The 23,462-nt window shown below is 38.2% G+C and overlaps 1 protein-coding gene across 2 annotated transcripts in view; it reads right to left on the bottom strand.

Moving 5' to 3' along the window:
• UNC13C (unc-13 homolog C) overlaps positions 1-23,462 on the bottom strand; it is a 561,286-nt gene that overhangs the window by 40,711 nt on the left and 497,113 nt on the right. For both annotated transcript variants that reach the window (XM_036264009.1, XM_036264019.1), the window contains one exon: positions 20,269-20,416. In XM_036264009.1, coding sequence (XP_036119902.1) covers positions 20,269-20,416 — 148 coding nt within the window. The remainder of the gene's footprint in view (positions 1-20,268; positions 20,417-23,462) is intronic.

Below are 23,462 nucleotides of genomic sequence, written 5' to 3'. Positions count from 1 at the left end.
ATTCCTGTATGCGAACAATGAAATTTTAGAAAAAGAAATGAAAAAAAAATTATTATTTTTTTGCAATTGCAACAACAAAAAATAAAATACCTAGGATTAAACTTAACAAAGCATATGAAGGACCTATATACTAAAAACTACAAAGCAGCCCTGGCTGGTTTGGCTCAGCAGTTGGAGCATTGGCTTGTGGACCAGAGAGTCTCGGGTTTGGTTCCCACAAGGGGCACATAACAAAAATAAAAAATAAAAAAAATAAAAATAAAAACCATAAAGCATTATTAATAGAGATTGAAAAAGATAAAATAAAATGAATGATATTCTATGTTCATGGATTGGAAGAATCAACCTAGTTAAAATGTCCATATTACCCAGAGCATTATACAGATTTAATGCAAGACCCATCTAAATCCCAATGACATTTTTAAAAGAAATAGAATAAAAGTCATCAGATTTGTATGGAACCACAAAAGACCCTGGACGGCCAAAGTTATCCTGAGAAAAAAGAATGAAATTGGAAGTACCACAATACCTGACTTCAAATTATACTACAGAGCAGTAATAATCAAATAGCAAGGTATTGGCAGAACAACAGAGAAACAGACCAGTGGAACAGAACTGAGAGCCCAGAAATAAAACCACATGTATATGGGCAAATAATTTTTGACAAAGGAGCTGAAAACATACAATAAAAAAAAGAAAGCCCCTTCAATAAATGGTGCTGGGAAAATTGGAAAGCCACATTCAAAAAAGTAAAACTAGTCTACAGTTTGTCCCCTTGTACAAAAATTAATTCAAACTGGATCAAAGACCTAAATATAAGATCTGAAACAATAAATTACATAGAAGCAAACATGAGTACTAAACTTATGAATGTTGGTCTTAGGGACTATTTTATGAATTTGACCCCAAAGCAAGGGAAGTAGGGGCAAAAATAAATGAATAGGACTATATCAAATTAAAAAACTTCTGCATAGCAAAAGAAATTGCCAATGAAACAAAAAGGCAACCAAGCAAATGGGAGAAGGTATTTGCAAACAACAGCTCTGAAAAGGGGTTAATATCATAAATATATAAAGAACTCAAGCAACTCAAACCAAACAAACAATCCAATTAAAAAATAGGCAGAGGACCTGAACAGACAAGTCTCCCAAAAATACATACAAATGACCAATAGATATATGGACAGAAGCTCAACTTCACTAGTTATTAGGGAAATGCAAATAAAAACTACAATGAGATACCACCTCATACCTGTTGTATTGGCTATTATCAACAAGACAAGTAATAGCATGTGTTGGAGAAAGTGTGTAGAAAAAGGAACCCTTATCCACTGCTGGTAGGAATGTAGTACAGACACTATGGAAAATAGTACAGAGTTTCCTCAAAAAAATTAAAAATAGAGTTACCATATGACTCAGAAATCTATCTTCTAGTTATCTACCTCCAAATTTTGAAAACATTTATTCACAAAGATGTATGTACCTGTATGTTCACTGAAGCGATATTCATGGTGCCCAAGACATGGAAACAACTAAAGTGTCTTTTTTAAAAAACATTTTTTATTTTTAGAGCTGGGGAGTGAAAGGGAGAGAGAGATAGAAACATCGATGAGCGTCAACACCGATTGGCCACCTCCTACATGCCCCCCACTGAGGATTTGGCCCACAACCTGGGCATGTGCCTTGACCGGGAATCGAACCAGCAGCTTCTCGGTGCGTGGGTTGACACTCAACCACTGAGCCACACCAGCTAGGCCAAAGTATCTTTTTTTATTTTTTATCCTCACCGGAGGACATCTTTCCATTTTTTACTCAGATAGAGCGGGAAGGAGAGAGAGGAAGAGAGAGAAACATCGACGTGAAAGGGATACATCGAGTGGCTGCCACCCACACGAACCAACTAGGGCCAGGGACAAACTGCAGCCAAGGTACATGCCCTTAGCGGGAACCGAACCCGGGTCTCTGTGGACCACAGGCTGACGCTCTAACCGCTGAGCCAAACCGGCCAGGGCCAAAGTGTCTTTTAATAGATGATTGGATAAAGAAGATGTGGTACATATATACAATGGAATGCTACTCAGCCATATGAAAAGATGAAATACTGCCATTTTCGACAACATGGATGGACCTTGAAAGTATCATTCTAAGCAAAATAAGTCAGTCAGAAAAAGCTAAGAACCATATGATTTCACTCATATGTGGGGATATAAAACTGAAACTCATACACACAACAGTGGTGGTTATCAGAGGGAAGTGGTGGGGTAGTAGAGGGTAAAGGGGGCCAAATATATGGTTATGGAAAATGATTAGACTTTGGCTGGTAAGCACACAAAGCACTATACTGATCACATATCATAGAAATGTACACTTGAAACCTATATGTTATTAACCTATGTCACCCCAATAAATAATAAAAGGAAAAAAACCTCCCTCCAAAAAACAAAGCAAAACAAACATACAAAAATAACTAACATTTAACTGCTAACTTCCAAATTGGCTTACTCCGAAGGAAAGAAAACTTGACTGTCTGCTTTTCCATTTGCATTGCACCTGTCTCTTTGTCCACACTAAAATTTTGTTCATAGCGGCTTTGCTGCCTTTCATCATTTTCTTTCTTTTCTTCAGTGATATAGGACAAATTTGTTTCCACCTCGGGTGTTATTATTGCTAAGGGGGATGCTCTATCAAGTTACCTTGCCTTTTCAATTAAAGATAAATCAAGGTGTTATAAATCAAGGGAATGAAATGACTTTAAGTGGAAAATAAAATAAGAGGAGGCATAACTGCATACTACAAGATAGCAATTCAATTTAGAGCTAGACTTGATCTAATATGTTCTAATTCTGTGATAAAACATTTACTTTGTACACATACGTGAACAGCCAAGCTTTCCACAGAAACTGGCTTTCAGGTCCTTTACTGAACAACAGCTGAGCAGAAAATAATGTAAAGTAATCCCTTTTGCTTGGAATAACAGGTAGGGATCAAGTCTCTAGGTTCTTCTATTATAAGTAAAAAAAGAGTCATTTTAAGTGAAAGCCAAAATAGAAGAAAATGTGTAGGCCTGAATGTTAACTTTGGCAACTATGAATGTGTTTTTGTTTTTCTTTCATAAAAGCTTCCCTTGAATTTAGCTTTCATTTATTGTTCTATTTTATTTTGGTGTAGTCTACAGGAGCATCTTCCGTTGTAGCTGTAAAACACAGGCTTTCGTTTGGAAAATTACATTTTTATTGACTTCATATGCTTTCCGAGCCTTATCTGGAGGTTCAGGCCTGGAAACACATTGCTAAAAACATTGCTGCCGTCCCAGTGTGCGGCCAACAAGTCAACTTGGATTGGCTACTGGCGGCCTCACTCCGGGAGTACCTCTGTGTAAGGGTGAGCAGTATTCTCCAAGTGTGGTTCCTGCCCCAGCAGCACCTGCAGCTCCTGGGAACTTGTTATAAATGAAAATTCTGACTCCACATGGGACCTAATGAATCGGAAACTCTGAGTGGAGTCCAGCAGTCTGTGTGTTAACAAACCCCCCAGGTGGTTCCCATGTGTACTCTGAGTACTCAAGCTCGACAATCACAAGTTCGCTGTTGCAGAAACCTTCCCAAGGTGACACATTTCTAAAGTACCTATAAATGGCCAACATCCTCAGGTCCCTGAGATGGTGCTGAAGGCCATTATCCTGTTTAACAAATGTGGCAGGCTAATAGGAGTGATGGTCACAATTCACATTTTTTCCCCTTTGGTCCTATTCGCAAGTGCAATGATTTACTCAAGGACTCACAATGAGTTACCAACATGTCCCTTCTGCAGTGCTCAGACTTCATGATAAAAATTTTACATTGTAAAAACAAGCAAATAGCCAAGCTGTTTGAGGTGCTAGCAGCAAAATTGTTTAAATGGCACTGATTGTTAGTTACCCTGTTCCTAATCTTTTAAAAAAATTGTATTTATTTTTTGTTACAGATTTTTCTTCATTTTCCTCCATTGACACCCTCCTCCCAATCCCATCTCCTCTCCCTCCAGCATTGTTGTCTATACCCATGGTTATGCATATATGCATATAAATGCTGTGGTTTATCTCTTCCCTTTCCCCGGTCCCCCTCTTCTGAGCTTTGTCAGTCTGTACCCTACTCTATGTCTCTAGGTCTATTTTGCTCATAAGCTTGTATTGTTCTTTATATTCAACAGGTAAATGAGATCATGTGATATTTGTCTTTCTCTGACTGGCTTATTTCACTTAGCATAATAATCTCCAGGTCCCTCCATGCTGTCTCAAAGGGTAAGAGATCTTTCTTTCTTATAGTTGCATAGTATTCCGTTGTGTATATGTACCACAGCTTTTTATGCACTCATCTTCTGATGGACACTTGGGCTGTTTCCAGATCTGAGAGATTGTAAATAGTGCTGCTATGAACATAGGGGTAGATACCTGTCGCTGATCTTCATCCTCTACTTCCTGGCAAGTCCTCTCTTTTGAACGGTGGCTTGCTCCACGGCTTTGCTTATCCTCTCTGGCTGTGTGCTCTTTTTCAGAACTTGCGCCCCCCCCCCCCCCCCCCCCCCAGGATTCAAACTCACTTCCTAAATGTAGTTTCAGGATTACTTGCCCTCTTAACTCCATTTCCCATCTGACCAGTTGGTACAGTCGCTTGGATGTCCTGCTGTTAACATCAACAGAAACCAGTACAACTGAATTCATCACTTGCCTCAAATACCTCCTGGTCATTTGCACAGATCTACAACTTACCTAAGTTTACCACTCTTTCTTCTTTGCTTGCTTTCTTTCAAATGGCCTGTTGGTGTTTCCTTCATGACATTTCTCATGTACATACCTTATTCTGTATTCCTATTAATATATTTAGACTGTAAACAGCTAAGCTGCAATTTATTTTCCAAAAGGCTTTCTTCCTCCCTTCTCCCTTCCTATGCAAAGTAGGTGGCAGAGCATGAGTCTTTCTGTTAACCTTTGTGACCTCCTTTCCTTACAGGCCTCCTTCTCACTACAGATCAATCTCCACACTCCTGGGCCTGACATTTATAGTCCTTCAAGTTCTGATCACAACCTACTTCTTTCATTTCCCCTCCATTCACTCCTCCTTACAGATCATTTACTCTGGTGGTTCTTAAACTCAGAGTCACCAGGAGGGCTGGTCAAACACAGATTTGTGGGCCCTACAACTGGAGTTTCTAACTCAGTAGGTCTGGGGGTGAGGCTTGATATTTTGCATTAGTAACAAGTTCTCAGGTGTTAATACAGAACGTTTGTGCCCCTCCCCAACCCCCAAATCCATATGTTGAAACTCTAATTTCCAATGTGACTGTATTTGGAGATGGGGCCTCTAAGGAAGTGATTAAGATTAAATGAGGTCAAAAGAGTGGGGTCCTGACCCAACAGAATTGGTGTCCATATAAGAAGAGATGCTATCCTGGAGCTCACTCACTGTCCCTCTCCATCATGTGAGAACGCCAGGACATGGTAGCTGTCTACAACCCAGGAAGAGGGCTCTCCCTAGAAATGGAATCAGCCAGTACTTTCAGCCTTCAGAACTGAGAAAATAAATCTCTGTCATTTAAGCCCCTCAGTCAGTGGTATTCTGTCCGAGTGACTGACACACAAGGAGCCCCTGATGCTGCTGCTGCCAGGGCTATGCTGAGTGGTACTTCTCTAGTCATCCCCAATGGGTCTCTCTGTTAGCTTGGCCTCTATGCCTTGCCCATATGCCTTCCTCTTCTCCTATCACTTGAATGCATCCCTCTGAGCCCACCTTGAGCCATGCTTCTTCTCTGAAGCCTTTCAACTCTCCTGCCCACAGTAATTTCCCCCTTCTCGAAACCCTTAGTGTCTGTCTTTAGATTCGAGTATTTAATGTAAGCTACCTTGTATGATTCTTTTCCTTTAATATATTTGTTTTAGCTTCATTGTAAGCTCCTTGGGGGCAGGGAATTCTCCCATGTCTCATACCCAGCACAGTGCTTTGGGCATAGCAGGAGTTCAAGAAGTATCCGGTTATCTGGCAACCATGGAATGCATGGAGAGGTTCAGAGGCACTGCAGGTGTGACTTCTCCAGTGCCAATGTCCAGTCTCTCAGTCACTCTGAGGGCCTCTTGGTCAGGGGGAGGTACAGATCACAGGGGGCACATGCTTACTGGCTTCCTTGCTTAGCTGCATCCTAAAAGAATTCCCCTTTTTTTCATGCATGGAAAAGAAAGAGGTATTTTTTAGACAGTACACCTAGTAATAATAATGATGATACAATAAGAATATACATTTATTGAGAGATGGCTGTGTGCTAGGTGTCACATATATTGCCACTTGTGATTGTCCAAGCAACCAGTGGGCTTAGGAATGATTATGCTATCCACTTTACAGATGAAAAATTGAGGCTTAGAGATGTTAAGTAGTTATCCCAAGGTCACGTAGCCAAACAAAGGTAGAACAGGTGCTGGGTCCATGACTGCGTGGTTCCCCACTCTCGTTTTAATCAACACACCAATGTCTTGTCCCTCTTCTCTTTAAATAAGCAGAGACCTTTATGCGAGAGGTTTATACAAGCTTCATTTCCAACCTCTAAAATTCAGATTGACCATTTCCTTGCCACTTAACGCAATTAATATTTCCTTTTTAAAAGATAAATTAAACACTTAATAACAAGTCTTAACTTCTAGTGCTGAGGGATAACTGAAGGAGAAAGCATCCCATGTCTTTTCTTAGAAGTTAGGTCTAAAGGGCATCTGGAGGTTGTGAGGCAACAGCCTGCTGTTTCCAGTTAATGTCCCTGACCCCACTGGTCACAAAACCTGCTCTCAGTGAATGAAAACAGACATTATGGCTCAGTGGGTTGGAGAATTTGTATTGCATTTTGCTTGCTGGACTCAGTTATTTGGAGAATGTTTTTCTGACATCTCAGTTTGTTAGCATTTCCATAAAATTCCCAAACAACTGATTCTAACCTGTTTTTACTTCCCAATCAAACCTGAAACAGCAATCACAAAACCTTTGGAGAGCATCATAGTTACCCATAATAAGAAAATATTAGGCAATTTTGAAAACACCTGGTTTATCATTGACTTAACTTTTGCTTAATTTCAATCAATGCCATATACAATCACTCTGTTGGATAAATGTCTTCATAAACTATGCTTTATAAATTATTAAATTACATATACACATATAATGTATACATGTGTGAAAATATAATGTGTGTTGATTTCACTCCAGACAATTCTTTTACCCATTGAGCCATTCTGAGATCCTTTGAATCCTAAGGAAAAAGTTAAATTGGACTGTTTATTCCAGCCCACAGATTTAAATCCAAGGCCTAGAAAAACTTCAGAATCCACCACTTTAAATTAATTATACCTTTGTACTCATTTAAACTAATTTACTTTGCACAGCAAAGTGTGTTCTTCATATTTATTTTTAGAGGAAAATCATGATTAGAAAAGAGGTACCTGGACATTTGAAATAATTGGAAAGTACAGAAAATTATAAGCAGGCAGAAAATAAAAACCCACCATAATATGACCACACAGAAGTAAATTTTGTTTTATTTTGATATTCAAATCTTGATTAAGTTAACAAGATTTATTTGACAAGTGCTCATCTATTCTGCTGTTGAGTTACATCTCGAATCTGCCCACATCTCTCCATCACTATCCCCACCAGCCCTGGCTCTAACTTGTTTGCCCACTTCTGTCTTGTCTCCCTTCGGTCTTTTTTTTTACAATGCACCCTTGCTCAGATCACCTCCATGGCATCTATTGATTTTGAGTGAAATTATCATCTTAAAAAAGGACAAAGAGGCAGAGTGGAATATCAAACCAATAACCCAAAGACCTCTGAATGACTTTTCAGGGTTGTTCTGGGCTGCAAATGAGAAAATGGTATTTGAACATGCTTACAAACGCTAGTAAGCTATGAGGGTGAGTGGTTAATAGTTAGATCTTTTAATGCAATGCCAAAGTAAACTGTTTTCTTTTGATTTTTTCTTTTTAATTTATTTATTGTTGAGAGTATTACAAATAGCTTTCATTTTCTCTAATTTGTCCCGCTACTCCCTTCTCCCACCCCTCCCCATGCCTTCACCTGTCTATTGTCTGTGTCCATGGACCATGCTTAAATGCACAGAAGTTCTTTGAATAATTTTTTCCCATCCTCCTTTTCACCTTCCCTCTGAGATCTGATAAGGGATTAATTTCCAAAATATACAAAGAACTCATACAACTCAACAAGAGGAAGACAAACCATCCAAATAAAAAATGGGCAGAGGACCTGAATACACACTTTTCCAAAGAGGACATACAGATAGCCAATAGACATATGAAAAGATGCACAAGGTCACTAATCTTCAGAGAGATGCAAATAAAAACTACAATGAGGTATCACCTCATACCTGTCAAAATGGCCGCCATCAACAAATCAACAAATGACAAGTGCTGGCGAGGGTGTGGAGAAAAGGGTACTCTAGTACACTGCTGATGGGAATGCAGGCTGGTGCTGTCGCTGGGGGAAACAGTATGGAGGTTCCTCAAAAACTTAAAAATGAATTTCCATTTACCCCAGTGATCCCATTTCTAGAAATATATCTTAAGAAGCCTGAAACACCGATCAGAAAGAATATATGCACCCCTGTGTTCATAGCAGCCCTATTTACAATAGCTAAGATCTGGAAACAGCCCAAGTGCCCATCAGTAGATGAGCAGATAAAAAAAGCTGTGGTTCATATACACAATATAATACTATGCAGCTGTAAGAACAAAAGATCTCTTACCCTTTGAGATGACATAGAAGGACCTGGGGAGTATTATGCTAAGTGAAAGAAGCCAATCAGAGAGAGACAATATCACATGATCTCACTTATATGTGGAATCTAAGGAACAAAATAAATTGATGAACAAAATATATCCACAGACATGGAAGCATGGAACAGACTGAGAGATCTCAGTTTTGCTTTGTTTTTACTTTATTTTTGTTCTGTTAAATTTTAGAAAAATATGTACATTATTTTCAGAATTATTTGAAACAATGTTAGCCTTTGAGAGGCAAGTAACAGAGAACAGTGTAAGTCAGAAAATGGGGTTCTAATACCACTGGTATTCTGCATGGCCTTGGAATGAGATCTGGTTCTCACCCAACTGAGAAATGAAAAGATATACCACAAACACCCCCCCCACACACACACACGTGTTCATTTAATATGGGTAGTGTTATAAAAAATTAATCTTTCAACTATTCATGCAAAAAACAAAAATAAACAATAAAATTACACCTGTTCTGAACATACTTAGATTAATGTACCAAGAGTGAGAATTTCTCCATTGCATGAGATACAGCAAACACCTGTGTATTCTGTGCTCTGAGGACTCTTACATTTTACAGATGACTTCACCAGTGACTCCCAGTTGTCTCAACTTAACTTCAGGTTTCCAGGGAAGATGAGATGCTGCACAAGAACAATTGTATTATGAGAAAATGAGATCTGGGATTTTGATGCCCTGGCCAGAGTGTAATGAAAATAATCCTATAAGTGAAAAGCTAATATACTCTTTTGTTCATTCTAGACAACTAGGTCATCAAAATATGATATTTTCCCTCACTCCAATGAGAATTATTCTGATGTTTTACTGGTTTATTTAAACAGGTTTATCTTTGATGACCAAAATGAAAGAGTCGGCATGGATGAACATAACAGAGCCATGAAGATTTGCTTTTGTATCAGTCAGAATATCAATAGCAAATAGAATGAAAATGAAGTAAGGGTAATTTGAGAAAGGTTTAAGAAAGAGACTGTTTATGGAGGTTTAAGTGGGGGTTTAGAGAAAATACAAGGCTAGTGGAGTTAACATTCCTAGTCCATAAAACGTGAGGAGCAGAAGTGGTTACTCGGATCTAGAAGGAGAGAGTTCTCTAGGGGAGGCAATGTCGAGAGTTAGAGTCACGGGACACAGCCTGAAGGGATCATCCCAGAGGGAACCTAGAGATGAACACCTGACTTGCTCTTCCCTCTCACAGAGGGTCTTCCTACTGGCTGAACCCAAATGAAAAGCAGTAAGAAGACAGCCCATAGCGGTAACCCATACAGACCAGCCTCCTGGGCAAAGAGCAGGATGACCAGGAGGGCAAATGGAAACTACTCAGCATAGCCTTGCAGGGCAGTTTACCTAGCACGAAGGCTGGCACCTAGCAAATGCTCCTAAAAATCAGTCCATTGAAAGGACACATGAAATCTGTCAGTGATCTACTGAACACAGTGATATACACTATTTTCCCCTGGTTTCTATTGAGTTTCAGATTGAATACAACCCCATGATTTCAAGAGTTTGAAAAGATTTAGTAATTTTATTCTCCCCATATAACTTTACATACCCCTATGTATTTCTCCAGTGGCACTTCAAGTGTTCTACCTTATGTGAAAACTACTGAACAGTATCAGTGAGAAAATTGGAAGCTTCTTTCACTTAGGGGACTTAACTCTCTCTCTCTCTCTCTCTCTCTCTCTCTCTCTCTCTGCCCTCCCCCACCTCTCTCATTCACTCACTGACTCACTCACTCACTCACACATATACACACTTTGGGTTCCCTTTAGAATATAGCACAGGGCTATGAAGATACTTGTAATAAAGGTTTGTTGAAAGGTTTGTAATTGCATCCATTCAAATATGAGGATTAGGTCAAATCACAATTTTTAATGTTCTGCATTTTATTTTCTGGCATTCATTTGTTCTAAAATTTACTAAGCATCTATTTCCTATCTGGCACTGTACTAAGCACTTAGATTTCAAGGATGAATATGGTCCCTGTCCTTGTAGGGTTTACACTGGGAGAAAAAAGACATGAAAATTAGCAATCATGATATAACTCAGTGTGCCAGGGGAGTGTTACAGAATGATACTTCTGCTGGTGGGCAACAAGGGTGGTAAAGGGTGGAATAGTGTGGGAAAACCGAAGCAGAAATACCCTGTACACAAACACAGTAGGCTCTAGAAGAATGAAATCAGGCTATATTAGAATCAGGCTATATTCATTCTTTCTAAAGGCAGGATGCATTTTCTTACATTCAACTTGGATTCCTACAATGTAAATACTTCATTAATATTCAAAAGATGCCCTGGCCATTAAGCATATCCAATAACTGGAGCCAGAATGAGAAGAAACTGGGAAGCAAAGGAAGAAGACAGAAGTTTGGGGATAGGACATGAATAGACACTTCCCCAAAGAGGACAAACAGATGGCCAAAAGACATAGGAAAAGATGCTCAACATCACTAATCATCTGATAAATGCAAATTAAAACCACAATGAGATATCTCCTCATACCTGTCAGAATGGATACTATCAATATATCCACAAATGACAAGTGCTGGCAAAGATGTGGAGAAAAGTGAATCCATGCATTGTTGGTGGAAATGCAGAATGGAGCAGCCATTGTCGAAAGCAGTATGAAGTTACCTCAAAAAACTAAAAATGGAACTGCATATGACCCAGCAATTCCACTTCTGGGAATATATCCAAAGAAACCTGAAACACTAATTCAAAAGAATATATGCACCCTAAGTTCATTGCTCTGTTATTTACAATAGCCAAGATTTGGAAGCAGCTCAAGTGCACATCAGTGGATGAGTGGATAAAAAGGCTGTGGTACATTTACACAGTGAAACAATGAAATACTTCTCAGTCATTAAAAAAAGAAGAAGAAGAAGGAAGTCTTACTTTTTGCAACAGTATGGAGGGGACTGGAGAGTATTATGCTAAGTGAAATAAGCCAGTCAGAGAAAGACAAGTACCATATGGTTTCACTTCTAGGTGGAATCTAGTGAACAAAATAAATTAACAAACAAAATAGAAATAGACTCGTAGATATAGAGAACAGACTCACAGGTGTGAGTCTATGGAAAATGCCAGTAGGGAAGGGGGTTGGGGGCTGGGTTAAAAAGGTGATGGGATTAAGTAAAAACAACAACAAACAAACCTCATAGACACAGACAACAGTATGGTGATTACAAGAGGGAAAGGGGGTGGAGGGAGGTAGAAGAGGGTGAAGAAGGCATAAATGGTGATGGAAGGAGACTTGACTTGGGATGGTGAACACACAATACAATATACAAATGATATATCATAGAATTGTACACCTGAAACCTATATGATTTTATTAACCAATGTCACCCCAAAAAGTTCAATTAAAAAAAAGAATTTTGGGGATGGTGTTGGTTGCAGACATAGAAAAAGAGTATCAACTGAAAAGATGATCTCCTGAAGAGGGGGACTTAGTCACAGTAAAACAAAAAATAAGGAGGAGGAAGTAAAACCAATTATTCAGAACTGAGAAGAAGAAAGCATGGACAATAGGAAATAATAATTATGCACTCTGATTTCTTTGCTGATTAAAATAAGTGTGAGATTGTGGGAAGGGCACTGTCTCTGCCACTCATGTACAGGACTCGAGCAAATTTCTTAATCTATTTGTGACTCAAATTCTTAGCCTGAGAAGTACGAATAGTGTTCCTGGCCTCCCAGGATTATTAGGAAGAAGAGCACAGTGGGGGACAACTTGCTTGGTTCACAGGATTGCTCAGCATTACTGTAACCTGGTCTAATATTTGTCATTTCCGCTGTCAGAAAGTATTCTGTGCCCTCAGAACCATCTCACATCCCCACTCCTAACACTTATCTGTGCACAGTGTTTTGATGGCACTGAAGGGCCTCATCCAGCTTTGAATGTCATCAGAATGACTGCAACATTGAAAGAACCAAACCTTATAAATTCGCTTCCGTTTTCCCACGTGTGTCTCTAAGAAATGCCAACCTCTGCTCTTGAGGACAATGCTACCTAGTTGTATTCTACTGTCCCACGGATAAGAGTGTGGCATACATTTGTTGGGTGGGATTCAGGATCTCTGCTTACTCCCAAAAGGCTTATCAGCTAAGGTGAGAAACTACTTCTGACTGTGCTTTCAAATCAGTATTAAATCGAAGATGACCAAGTGGATTTTAATATGACTTCCTCACATAAGCCAAAGACATTCCTGAGCATTTTCTTTAATAGGTGGCATCCAGCTGAAGTTACAGCTGTTGTCTTTGGCCCCAAAGCTTGATGTCAGTTCTTCTACCAATTAAGTGTTATTAACGTTAAGTTATCCTACATTTCTGATAAGAAGAGATCCTTTCCACAGTGAGCCATTTCCAAAAAGAGTTCCTTTTCTACTTGGGGACATCTTCTCTACAGTTTGAGGAACATAATTAAAAATAATTAATGCTTTATATGTAATTAATGTTTTGAAGCATAGTCATAGATTCCCAATGTGAATCTGTAGCTCTCTGATTTCTATTTCAAATGAAAATACTTAATACTTCACTTCAGCAGAAAATGAGATACTAAAATGACCCAAAGGATATGATTTAAAATTTAAGAACCTTTAAATAAGCAGAGACTCAAAGATTTTACTCACAAAAAGTTAAAGAGGACAGATCATAGAATTAAAAAATGAATCTCATATAGTTTATTTTTTTAGTCATTAAATAGAACTTTTTTTCTTTGTGAGCCAGTTGTAATTTAGACATAAAATACCCCTTTTGCGTGTAAAGTTTTCACCATTTGGGTTCCTCCAGCTGTAATAAAAGCTCAGATAAGGAAACAATATGACCAGGATAACTTGGCGATTAATCATTCTGTGCCTCATTCCAGATTGTGTTATCCACTGGAAAAAACTCTACTTAATATGTTTTAGCTTTGTACATTTTTCACTGTCTACCACAGCATGAAATATTCAAGGAGCCCATGGTATAATGAAATAGATGTTAGAAAGCTTTTTTTTTTTATGATGAATATTGTAATCAAGATGCAAGGAATCGTTTTTGTAACAGTTTCTAAAGCTATAAGTAGTACATTCCTGAGAAACAACAAAGAAGTATAAAATATTCAATTTAAACCATTGAGGACATCTTTAAGAGGAGTACTATGTGATAATTATTATGAACATTAAAATAATTTGTACTCATGTTATACAAAACCTAGTACAGTATTTCTGTGTATTTTAATGGCATAGGGAAATCTAAGGCATTTTAAATTATATCTCTTGATAAAAAAATAGGTGTGATATGGTGAGTTTTGTTTTAAAAAAAATAAACTTTTTTCCTAATAAAAATATGCTGTGGTTATGTTTGAAATAATGGAATTTTAAAATTCAGAGTGCAAGCATGTACTGTCCTGGACACCTTCTTCGTTCAGAACCGTTCTCTCTTTTTTTTTTTTTTCATCCTCACCTGAGGACATTTTTTCAGTTTTTTTTCAGACAGAGTGGGAGGGAGGGAGAGAGAGAGGGAGGTGAGGGAGAGAGAGGGGAGAGAGAGAGAGAGAGAGAGAGAGAGAGAGAGAGAGAGAGAGAGAGATGTGAGAGGAACACATTGAGTGGCTGCCTCCCGCATGACTCCCACCAGAGCCAGGGACAAATCACAACCAAGGTATGTGGCCTTGACCAGAATTGAATCCGCAACCCATTGGTTCGTGGGTCAATGCTCTAACTGCTGAGCCAAACTGGCCAGGGCATAACTGTTCTCTTTCTACCTCCTCACGCCCCAGGTTACCCACTGACCCTCTGCCTTCTCTTTTTTCTCAAGCCACATTTCCCCCTCTTCTAACATGACCTTTGTTGCATCACTTCTCACATTTTAGTCTCATATTATAGCAGGATATCCCAACCTCAGCACTAATGCCATTTGGAGCCAGGTACATTTTTGTCATAGAGAGCTGTCCTGTACACTGTACACTGTTTAGCATTTTTCCTGATCTCCACTCACTAGAAACCAATGACACAGCCACTGTTCCCAGATGTGACAACCACAGCTCTCATGATATTGACAGATGTTCCTGGGTGGACAAAATAAACCCTGCTTGAGAACCATTGATTTAGAGTAACTGGTGCATATAACCTCATGTTTACCTTCGAATATATACCTCGTTGTATGGGACTTTGCTCAGAGGTGATGCTCAGTAAATATGTGAGAGAATGCAAAGCAAGATGATGTTTTATTACTGTAGTACGCTGCTAGAATGATAAACACAGTACTCTTATGAACTGAACTCCCAGTTTCATTTGAGGACTTAAGCTTCTATATCCATTCTGGATTTGTTTATTTTCCAATATTTGGAATAGAAAGAGGAGAGAAGACTGTTTATTCATATTGATAGAGCTCATTTGGCTCATATATTTCTAAGCGGACTCAATCCCTTGTAGTTTTTTCCAACTTTCTTTCTTTTCTTTTCTTTTTTTTTTTTTTACCACTAGAAAAAGATGACATAAAAATCTATTAAAAAAGAGAAGTAATATCTCATAGTCATTTTAATTCACATCTCTATGATGATTAGAGATGTTGATGCAAATTAAAACAACTATGAGGTACCACTTTACACCTGCCAGAATGGCTGCCATCAACAAATCCTCAAACAACAAGTGCTGGTGAGGGTGTGGAGAAAAGGGGACTCTAGCACACTGCTGGTGGGAATGTAGACTGGTGCAGCCACTGTGGAAAACAAGATGGTGCTTTCTCAAAAAATTAAAAATAGAACTGCCATTTGACCCAGTTTTTCTACCTCTAGGAATATATCCTAAGAAGTCTGAAACACCAATCAGAAAGAATATATGCACCCCTATGTTCATAGCAGTGTTATTTATAAGAGCTAAGATTTGGCAACAACCCAAGTGCCCATCAGTAGATGAGTGGACAAAAAAAGCTGTGACACGGTTACACAATGGAATACTATGCAGCTGTAAGAAGGAAAGATCTCTTATCCTTTGAGACCACATGGAGGGACCTGGAGAGTATTATGCTAAGCAAAATAAGCCAGTCAGAGAAAGACAGCTATCACATGATTTCACTTATTTATGGAACATGATGAACAAAAAAAGCTGTTGACCAGAGTCATGGAAGTAAGGAACAGACTGACAAACCTCAGAGGGGTGGGGGATGGGAGGGGTGAGAAGAGATAAAGCGAACAACTTATATGCACATATGCACAACCAATGGACACAGACGTTAGGTTAGGGAAGGTAGGAGGGAGGTGGGAGAGGAAGGGGTCAATTGGGAAAAAAGGGGGACATCTCTAATACTTTCAACAATAAACAAATAGAAATGAATAAAATTTTTAGACAAATGAAAAAGAAGAAGGAGAAAAGTTAGGTAAAAAGTAGAAAGGAGCTAATAAATAAATAATAACGAGAGGAAGCAAAATACAGTAAGTTTTTCTATACTTATAAACCCATTGAAAAAACAACAACAAATGGAACTCAAAAATATTTTTAAAGGAAAGTATACCTTTCAATTTGAAGATAGCACAAAATTTCAATAGTAGTTTTTAAAAATAATATTACAGTTAATTGTCTAATACAGACATACAAGGAAAAAAGAGAAAAAGATGAGAAAGAAAAATTTAACAAATGGTAGACAAAGGTAAAAATGAAATAAGGGAAGATTTTATGAGAATAAAATAAGTCAAATATGAAATGCTTTAAAAAGCACACTTAGATTTCTAACAGATCCCAAGTCCTTTTACATAACACGTAGATCCATGAAATAACACTTGAATAATGATTTGTAGTTGTAAACAATTATTTCCTTGGAGAGGATGAGTTGGAAATCAAGGGAACCAAAAAAACTACTTTGTTTTACTGATACTGAAGTAAATGAAAACGTGTAAAGTTTTCCCCAAAAATGTTTACTTATTTATAGGTTGAATTTCATTTAGTTCTGTTTTCCTGACCTGAGAAATCAAGGGCAGAAAAGTCCAAGTAATGGAGAAAGATTCATTTACAGTATTTGGCCTTTACACTTTCATCAAGAAGACCTACACACAATGGTTAAAAGCACTGAACCTAGAGATCTAGACCAGCTGAATTAGAATCTGGCTCTGAATTAGAATCTAATCCAGCTGAATTAGATTTCCAGCTGCATGCCCCTGGATTTGCATTCTCCCAGAAGCAGACCCTGAGACAAGCACTCAAGGGTAAATGGTCTCCCTGGCAAGGGATCCCGGGAAACACTGATAAGAGACTGAGGAGGTGAGAAAAGGAAAAAATTAGGGGGCCAAATAATAATATGGTATCAAGCCAGCCTTCAGAGAGAGAATGAATCTCCATTTATGAGAAGAACTCTGGAGTCTGTGCAAAACACAGAGTTGTCCCAACTGAGAAAGCTGAATTTTAGATTTTTGTTTTTTAATCTGCCAATGTCCTGTCTTTCACTGGTTGAAGGTTGTTCCCTGGGCATTAAGCGGTGGCACCCCAGTTTATCCTGAATGGAGCTGAGCATGCTCCTGTGGCCCCTCAGCCAGACGCAGGGGTTTGCAGTATACAGTGCTAGCCTACACTTCAAATGTTGTATTTGAAAGTTACCATAACACCAGTATAACCCTTCTAAACTGAATGAACAAAATATAAGTTTTTAGATTAACAAAATTCAAAATAAATATTAGAATAAAAATTTGATAACTGCAACAATATTTATACTGGAAATTGAAATTTCATTTGGTCATTTTGGACTCCTCATGCTACCGGGATATCAGGTGTACAAAGGGGATAACTGATCCTACTATTAACTGGAAATGCTCATCTGCAGGGCGAGTACCAAAGTAATCCAAAGGATAAAACCCAAGTTCCTCTGTTTCAACATGTTCAGTGTCAAATATTTATAGAATAGTATAGAAACCCATATAAATAAGACCCTCAAGAGGTCAAGTTGTTTATGTTTCTCAGTTAACAATCCTAGAAGCTGAGGTTCCTTTAAAGCTAAAGGGAACATGATCTGAGCAGGGGTGTTTGGAAGTCATAAGTATAAACCACAACTTGAGGGCTAACTATAGAAATGAAGATTGTATCCTCTACTATATTTTCTTTTTGGCTGTCTATAAACAATTCCAATATTCAGCTAATTTTCATCTTATCTCTCCTTTACCTTATTCTTTTATAAAGGATATGGTATTGCTGGCTCACTTTACTCTTCAGTCTATGGTAATACATATTGAAATGGCATTGTGATAGAATTAGAAGAGACTGTGGATATAAATTCAGAAATCCAGCATCCATTAACTTCTGAGACTCTGGCTTGCCTCCATTTTTGATTGAACAATGGTTGTATTAGGCAGCAGTATTCCCTTCTCCAACCTCCCCCAATTTGAAAATATAAACATCTATTTGAGCAGGTGGGAAAGAGACATGTAGAGAGATAACAGGTGACAATGGAGAATCCTTCATTATTACCAAAGATGTGGAAAGAACGTTTGAGTTTTCTATGGCTCAAGTGGACCCCACGGGAGGAAGCTGGGCTTCAGCCTTCTTGCTGGGACCGAGCTTCAGAGGTCTGGCCACTAGGAACAAATATCAAAGGAGTGAAAAGCTATGGTATGTGCTGCAGGGGGCATCACTGAGGGGTCCCTGAAGGGAGCTGGAACAAATTCTACTCACCAAGGAGCTGAACGAATACAATGGTCCCTAACACTGGGCCCCTCAGAGAGCCAGCATTTGGATGCAACCATACAGAGAACATTGAAGACATCTTCCTTGGCTCCTTCAGTTTCTACCCCCAGAACTACTGTAGCAGAAAGGGATCTAGAAGGGGGCAGAGTAGAGGAGCAAAGGGCATGTCAAGCTCCCCGCACACCTCGGGTCCTTTGGCCTGATGACGCCTGTTTGGGGACAGTTGGAGAGATGATGAGGTAGGTAGGCATAAGTTTCCACAGAACATGGCTAAAGATATCTATTAGAGAAAATGCAAAGCTGTTACGTATCTATGTCTTGTCAATTTTAATTATGCCAAAAAGCAACCCATAGTCAACAAAGTCAGAAAAGGAGAGTGAAAAAGAATAAGGAAGACCAAGTTTGAGATAAAGTTATATTAAATCAGGTGGTTACTGGGATTGCAGATCCTCTTATCCGCAACTATATATTTTTAATGTTACCATACAGTACATAGTATAAACAACAATTATATGTGTCAAATTCCATATACCAAAATTGATATACATATGTAGTTTTCTAGTGTGAATCTATGCTAAAACATGGGCTGCATGCATGTGTGTGCACAGAAATGTACACCTATAAAAGCAAAGTAAACATTTTGTATACTTACATTCTCTGGGAATAAAGCTACAACACTATTTTATGATGTATCAGAATTGCTTTGATATTTATAAAGCTCAGAAAACCTTGAAAGATGATAGATTCAGGGAGTAATGTTCTGAATATTTATGTATTTCTTTATAACTTCTCATGAGCTCAGCTTATTCCTCCTTTCTGGAACCATCCCAAGATGTAAGCTAGGTTTTTATATCATATAAAAGTATTGGTACCATTTAATTGGACACTATCAGAAAACACAAAGCATTAAGGACAGGCCAAGTATTGACATAGTACTTACCTTGGTATTATCTTTGATATAGTTAAAAAAGTTAAGTATACATGAAAAAAACACAAATACGTGCAGCATTTTCATCAGAGGAGAAAAACAATCTCTATTCTTTGATTTTTCTGAGAATCTCTCATGAATGAAGGCCATATCCTCAAATTTATATTTATGATTTCTGTGATATCATTTATCATGTTCTAGAGCTTGAGTATGCATTTGGCTCTTTTTGACTCATACTGACATTTTCAATAATCTCTCAGAAATGCAAGATCATAAATGCATTTATTTACCAAAATAGAGTAAGTCACAAAGCAATTTGAAAAAAGGTTATTTACCAGTAATATCCTAGAAGCTTTTGAGGTGGAAACTTTGCCATGTAAAACAGATCTGAGTTTTAAATAAAATACTTACCTCTTGGCCGATTTCAAAGTAAAAGTTGAAAAATTTTCTCATATAAAATGAGGATAAAATGAGATTTCCCTTCTAAAAACCCCAAAGCAGAAGATTTTACATTTGAAATCAGGATCTAGGAATTATTATCACTGTTTTGGTAGTTACCAAGACAAGCAAACACTGAATCTTTTGTACTCAATTGAAGAGCATGGATATTCAAAACTAGGTTGTGCTAAATTTTACAAAGTTAAAATCATCAGGAGTCAACTATGCAATACAGTTTTAGTATTAAGCATACCCTACTGATATTGAAATTATTCACAAAATTATAATTTATAAATGCTAAAACATTAATTTTTTGAACCATATCCTCCACTCTTATTGCTTTAATTTATTATAGTAAAAATCATTTATTTATAACAACTCCTATGTTGAATTTTAGCTAGCTGTTCAGTTTATTAACACATCCAATATGTTACTTACTCTGTGAGGTTTGAGTGTCTATGAACTTCTTTATCAGAGCATCCGTCGTTTGGGTATAAAGGCTGAGAGCATATCTCAGAGATTGAAAATCTGCGCTTTTCTCCAGGAAATTCTTTTTGAGACCATTTCCTCCTGCATGAAAGTATTGCTAAAGAGAAAATAAATAATGTAAGCAGAGGCATCTGGGGATAACAGTGGAGGTTATCCCCACTGTTTTATTTCTATAATAATAGACTATGACCAACGTAAGGTAGGTACAAAGAGAATGCTACCACGTGTCTATTGCTAAGTCATCACCATCCAGTTCAGGTTCCCTCAGTATCTCTGAAATGATGTTCTACACCACGGACTCCAGATCCTTGAGACTTAAGATTTTTCCTCTCACTCAAAACTTTAAGCATATGAGATCATGAAGATGCAGCGGTCTGACACGGGTGGGGAACATCCGACCCATGGGCCATATGAGGCCTGTGCAATCAATACCAGCTAGCATCACTTGCCTCACCAAGTTCACCTGACCAAAAACAGCAGGATAATTTTTATGTTGATAATTTTGTATGGCCTGTGAATGATGTTGTACATATCCAAATGGCCCTTGGCATAAAAAAGGTTCCCCACCCCTGTGACACATTTTGATAATAATCAACTTGGTTATTGACTTGTTTCCAGAGGATGAGAACAATATCCGGGCTCAGCTAAATTTCACAAGGAAGGTAACTTAGTCACATATTTTCAGATACTAATTTTTGATTCAAAGCCAGATACAGGCTAGTCCAGCTTTCCTATCCTGTAATCACACAATGGTGCAATTGTAGGCCAACCTAAACACAGAGTGGTCCCTAGAAAGTCAACGTCCCCTGAACATGTGTCTGATAAAATCATATAGGGTTCTTTTTTGCTAATGTCATCCAACAACTCCAAACACTGCAGTAGTTTGGGTAAGATAATAGAGAAGATATAAGCTCTTCGACTATTAATATGGTCATTGAAGGATGCTAGCATTTTGCCTGCTACAAGTATTATGTATGCCATTTATTTGGAAAACAGAATATGCAGAGACAGGCGCTAGAACTAAAAATGTTTTTTCCTAATCATTTATAGATGCTAATATATACTATTTATAATATTCTATAAATGTTAGACAAATGGTTTTCTTTCTCTGTATCAACAATGCTAAACTACACACTCATTGCAACACGGCTCACTATAGTGCATGATCCCACAAAATGACATATTTTGAAAAATTTCAACAAATAATTTTTGATACATGCTCTTAAATGAATATGTGTCATCCCTCTCTCTCACTCACAATTGTCTCAATGTTCTCCTCTAGTCAAGGGAAGATGTAGAAAAATATTCTATGCGTGTGTAGGCATCTGAGTGTCTTTTACAGAGTATAATGTTGGCAAGATTCAGGGCACAAGCCAGAGAACGTTGGCAATGGGGACAATCGGAAGAAAGCTTGCTTCAAGTACAGACACCCTCCCCAGGAGGAAAAAACAAAACAAAAACTATAACCACTTACAATTCCAATAGAAAAAGTCTTTTCTTACTTTTTAAAAAAAGGACAGATGTAATATTTACAACAGTTTTACACTTGGATCTTCTTATAAAACGTTAAAATATTTTCACAAGTAGAAGGTATTTATTGAAGGCTCTGAGTCCAGAATTGTTTCACGTACCTTAGTGAAGGGGAAAAAAAATGTGATCGTTCCTTCCTTCACGAAACATGATATGCTATTTAAGGTGGAGAAAGATTAAGTAGAGGTATTGAAAGGGAAAGGTTTAGTTTGGTCTTGACATTTTTCCTGCAGGTGTTATGGGGTGCTCTCCGGGGGTCTGTTTACGTAATGAACCAAGAAGCCACCAACTGCAGTAAGTCACCCTGACAGTGAAGGCAGCGGGATACACTGAACCAAGCACAGGCAGGATATCTGAATAGAAACGCATCTCTCTCTCTCAGTGTTTCTCAGGCAAGCTCCAGGCTTGTTTAATCTAAGCATAAGTACTAGGGGATGATAATAAAAAGAACTATAAGAAGAATAGGAAGCAGCAGCTACAATGATATTTTGCCATCTCTTGGGACTAATGAGAGTGGTCAGGAAAGAGTGGGAAAGACTTTGAAGAGGAGAAAAAAATATTAGTGTGTTCTTCATAGTATATCCACCTGGGTACCTTTGCTTTTCATTGTCTTTAACCTATTTAAAGCTCTGTAAATTGTAGAGAATGGGTAGTATAACTGACACTTGTCCGTAGAAATGCACATTCATTATTTCTGGTAGGACACAACAAATTATTGCTCTGTGGGTAGATCTGTTTTGCTTCGTTTTGTACATTTACTTCAGTTTCCTCATTGCTTATCCTTATGTGTGGTTCTTGAAATTCTCCTCTGAGCCAGTTGTGAGAGCTTACCAGTTCCCTCATTCACAGATGAGTTAAATAACAGTTTGGCTTGTTTTATAACTGCACGAATGTCACAATTATACTCTCTTTTAAAAATGTTCTTTAACAGTGTGTGTAAAGTGGTATGGGTGAGTCAGAGGTTGATCTTAAAGGGATTATAATCTAGTAGAAAATACAGCCAAAATGGCTTCAATAATATGTTGCAGATGTAAGAGAAATGACTTGAAATACAGATAATGGGGCGGCAAACAATTCCGTTGGGGAAGGAGTCTGCAGAGGTTTCTAAAGAGGTGACATGTTGATGTTTACCATTTTATCAGCACTGTCGTTTTAAATTTCAGCAGAGCCTAGGCAAGTTCCGGCAGTGGAGTGGAGAAAGAGGACAACCCCCCTGGGTAACCAAGAGAAACCCTAAGAGTCTCAGAAACACTCAAGAAGAATTGAGGTACTTGTAGTTCTCAGAATACTTTTTTTTTTTTTTGTCCAGTTTAAACTCTACAGGTTTGCTGCCATTATTCTGTTCTCTGCACTAACTGTGTGCTTCCTAGAAGCTCCCACGTGCCTCTAGGCAGTGGTAGGCTTAGAAAAGTTAAGAGATGACCTTGTCATCTTAAAGATTCACAATGATTATTAACATGGTAAAGGACTCTGAGGCCCACTGTGGTAAAGAAATCTGTTTAATTTTTCATTAACGCACAGTAGGCCCTCCCTCTTATCTGCAGGGGATGTGTTCTAAGACCCCCTGTGAACGCCTGAAACCAGGAAAGCACCAAACCATATATATACACTAT

The sequence above is a fragment of the Molossus molossus genome, unplaced genomic scaffold (assembly GCF_014108415.1).
Source record: "Molossus molossus isolate mMolMol1 unplaced genomic scaffold, mMolMol1.p scaffold_m16_p_1, whole genome shotgun sequence".
NCBI classification, from domain to species: Eukaryota; Metazoa; Chordata; class Mammalia; order Chiroptera; family Molossidae; genus Molossus; species Molossus molossus.
Note: the sequence above shows the minus strand (reverse complement) of the source record. Positions and strands in the feature narration are given on the sequence as shown.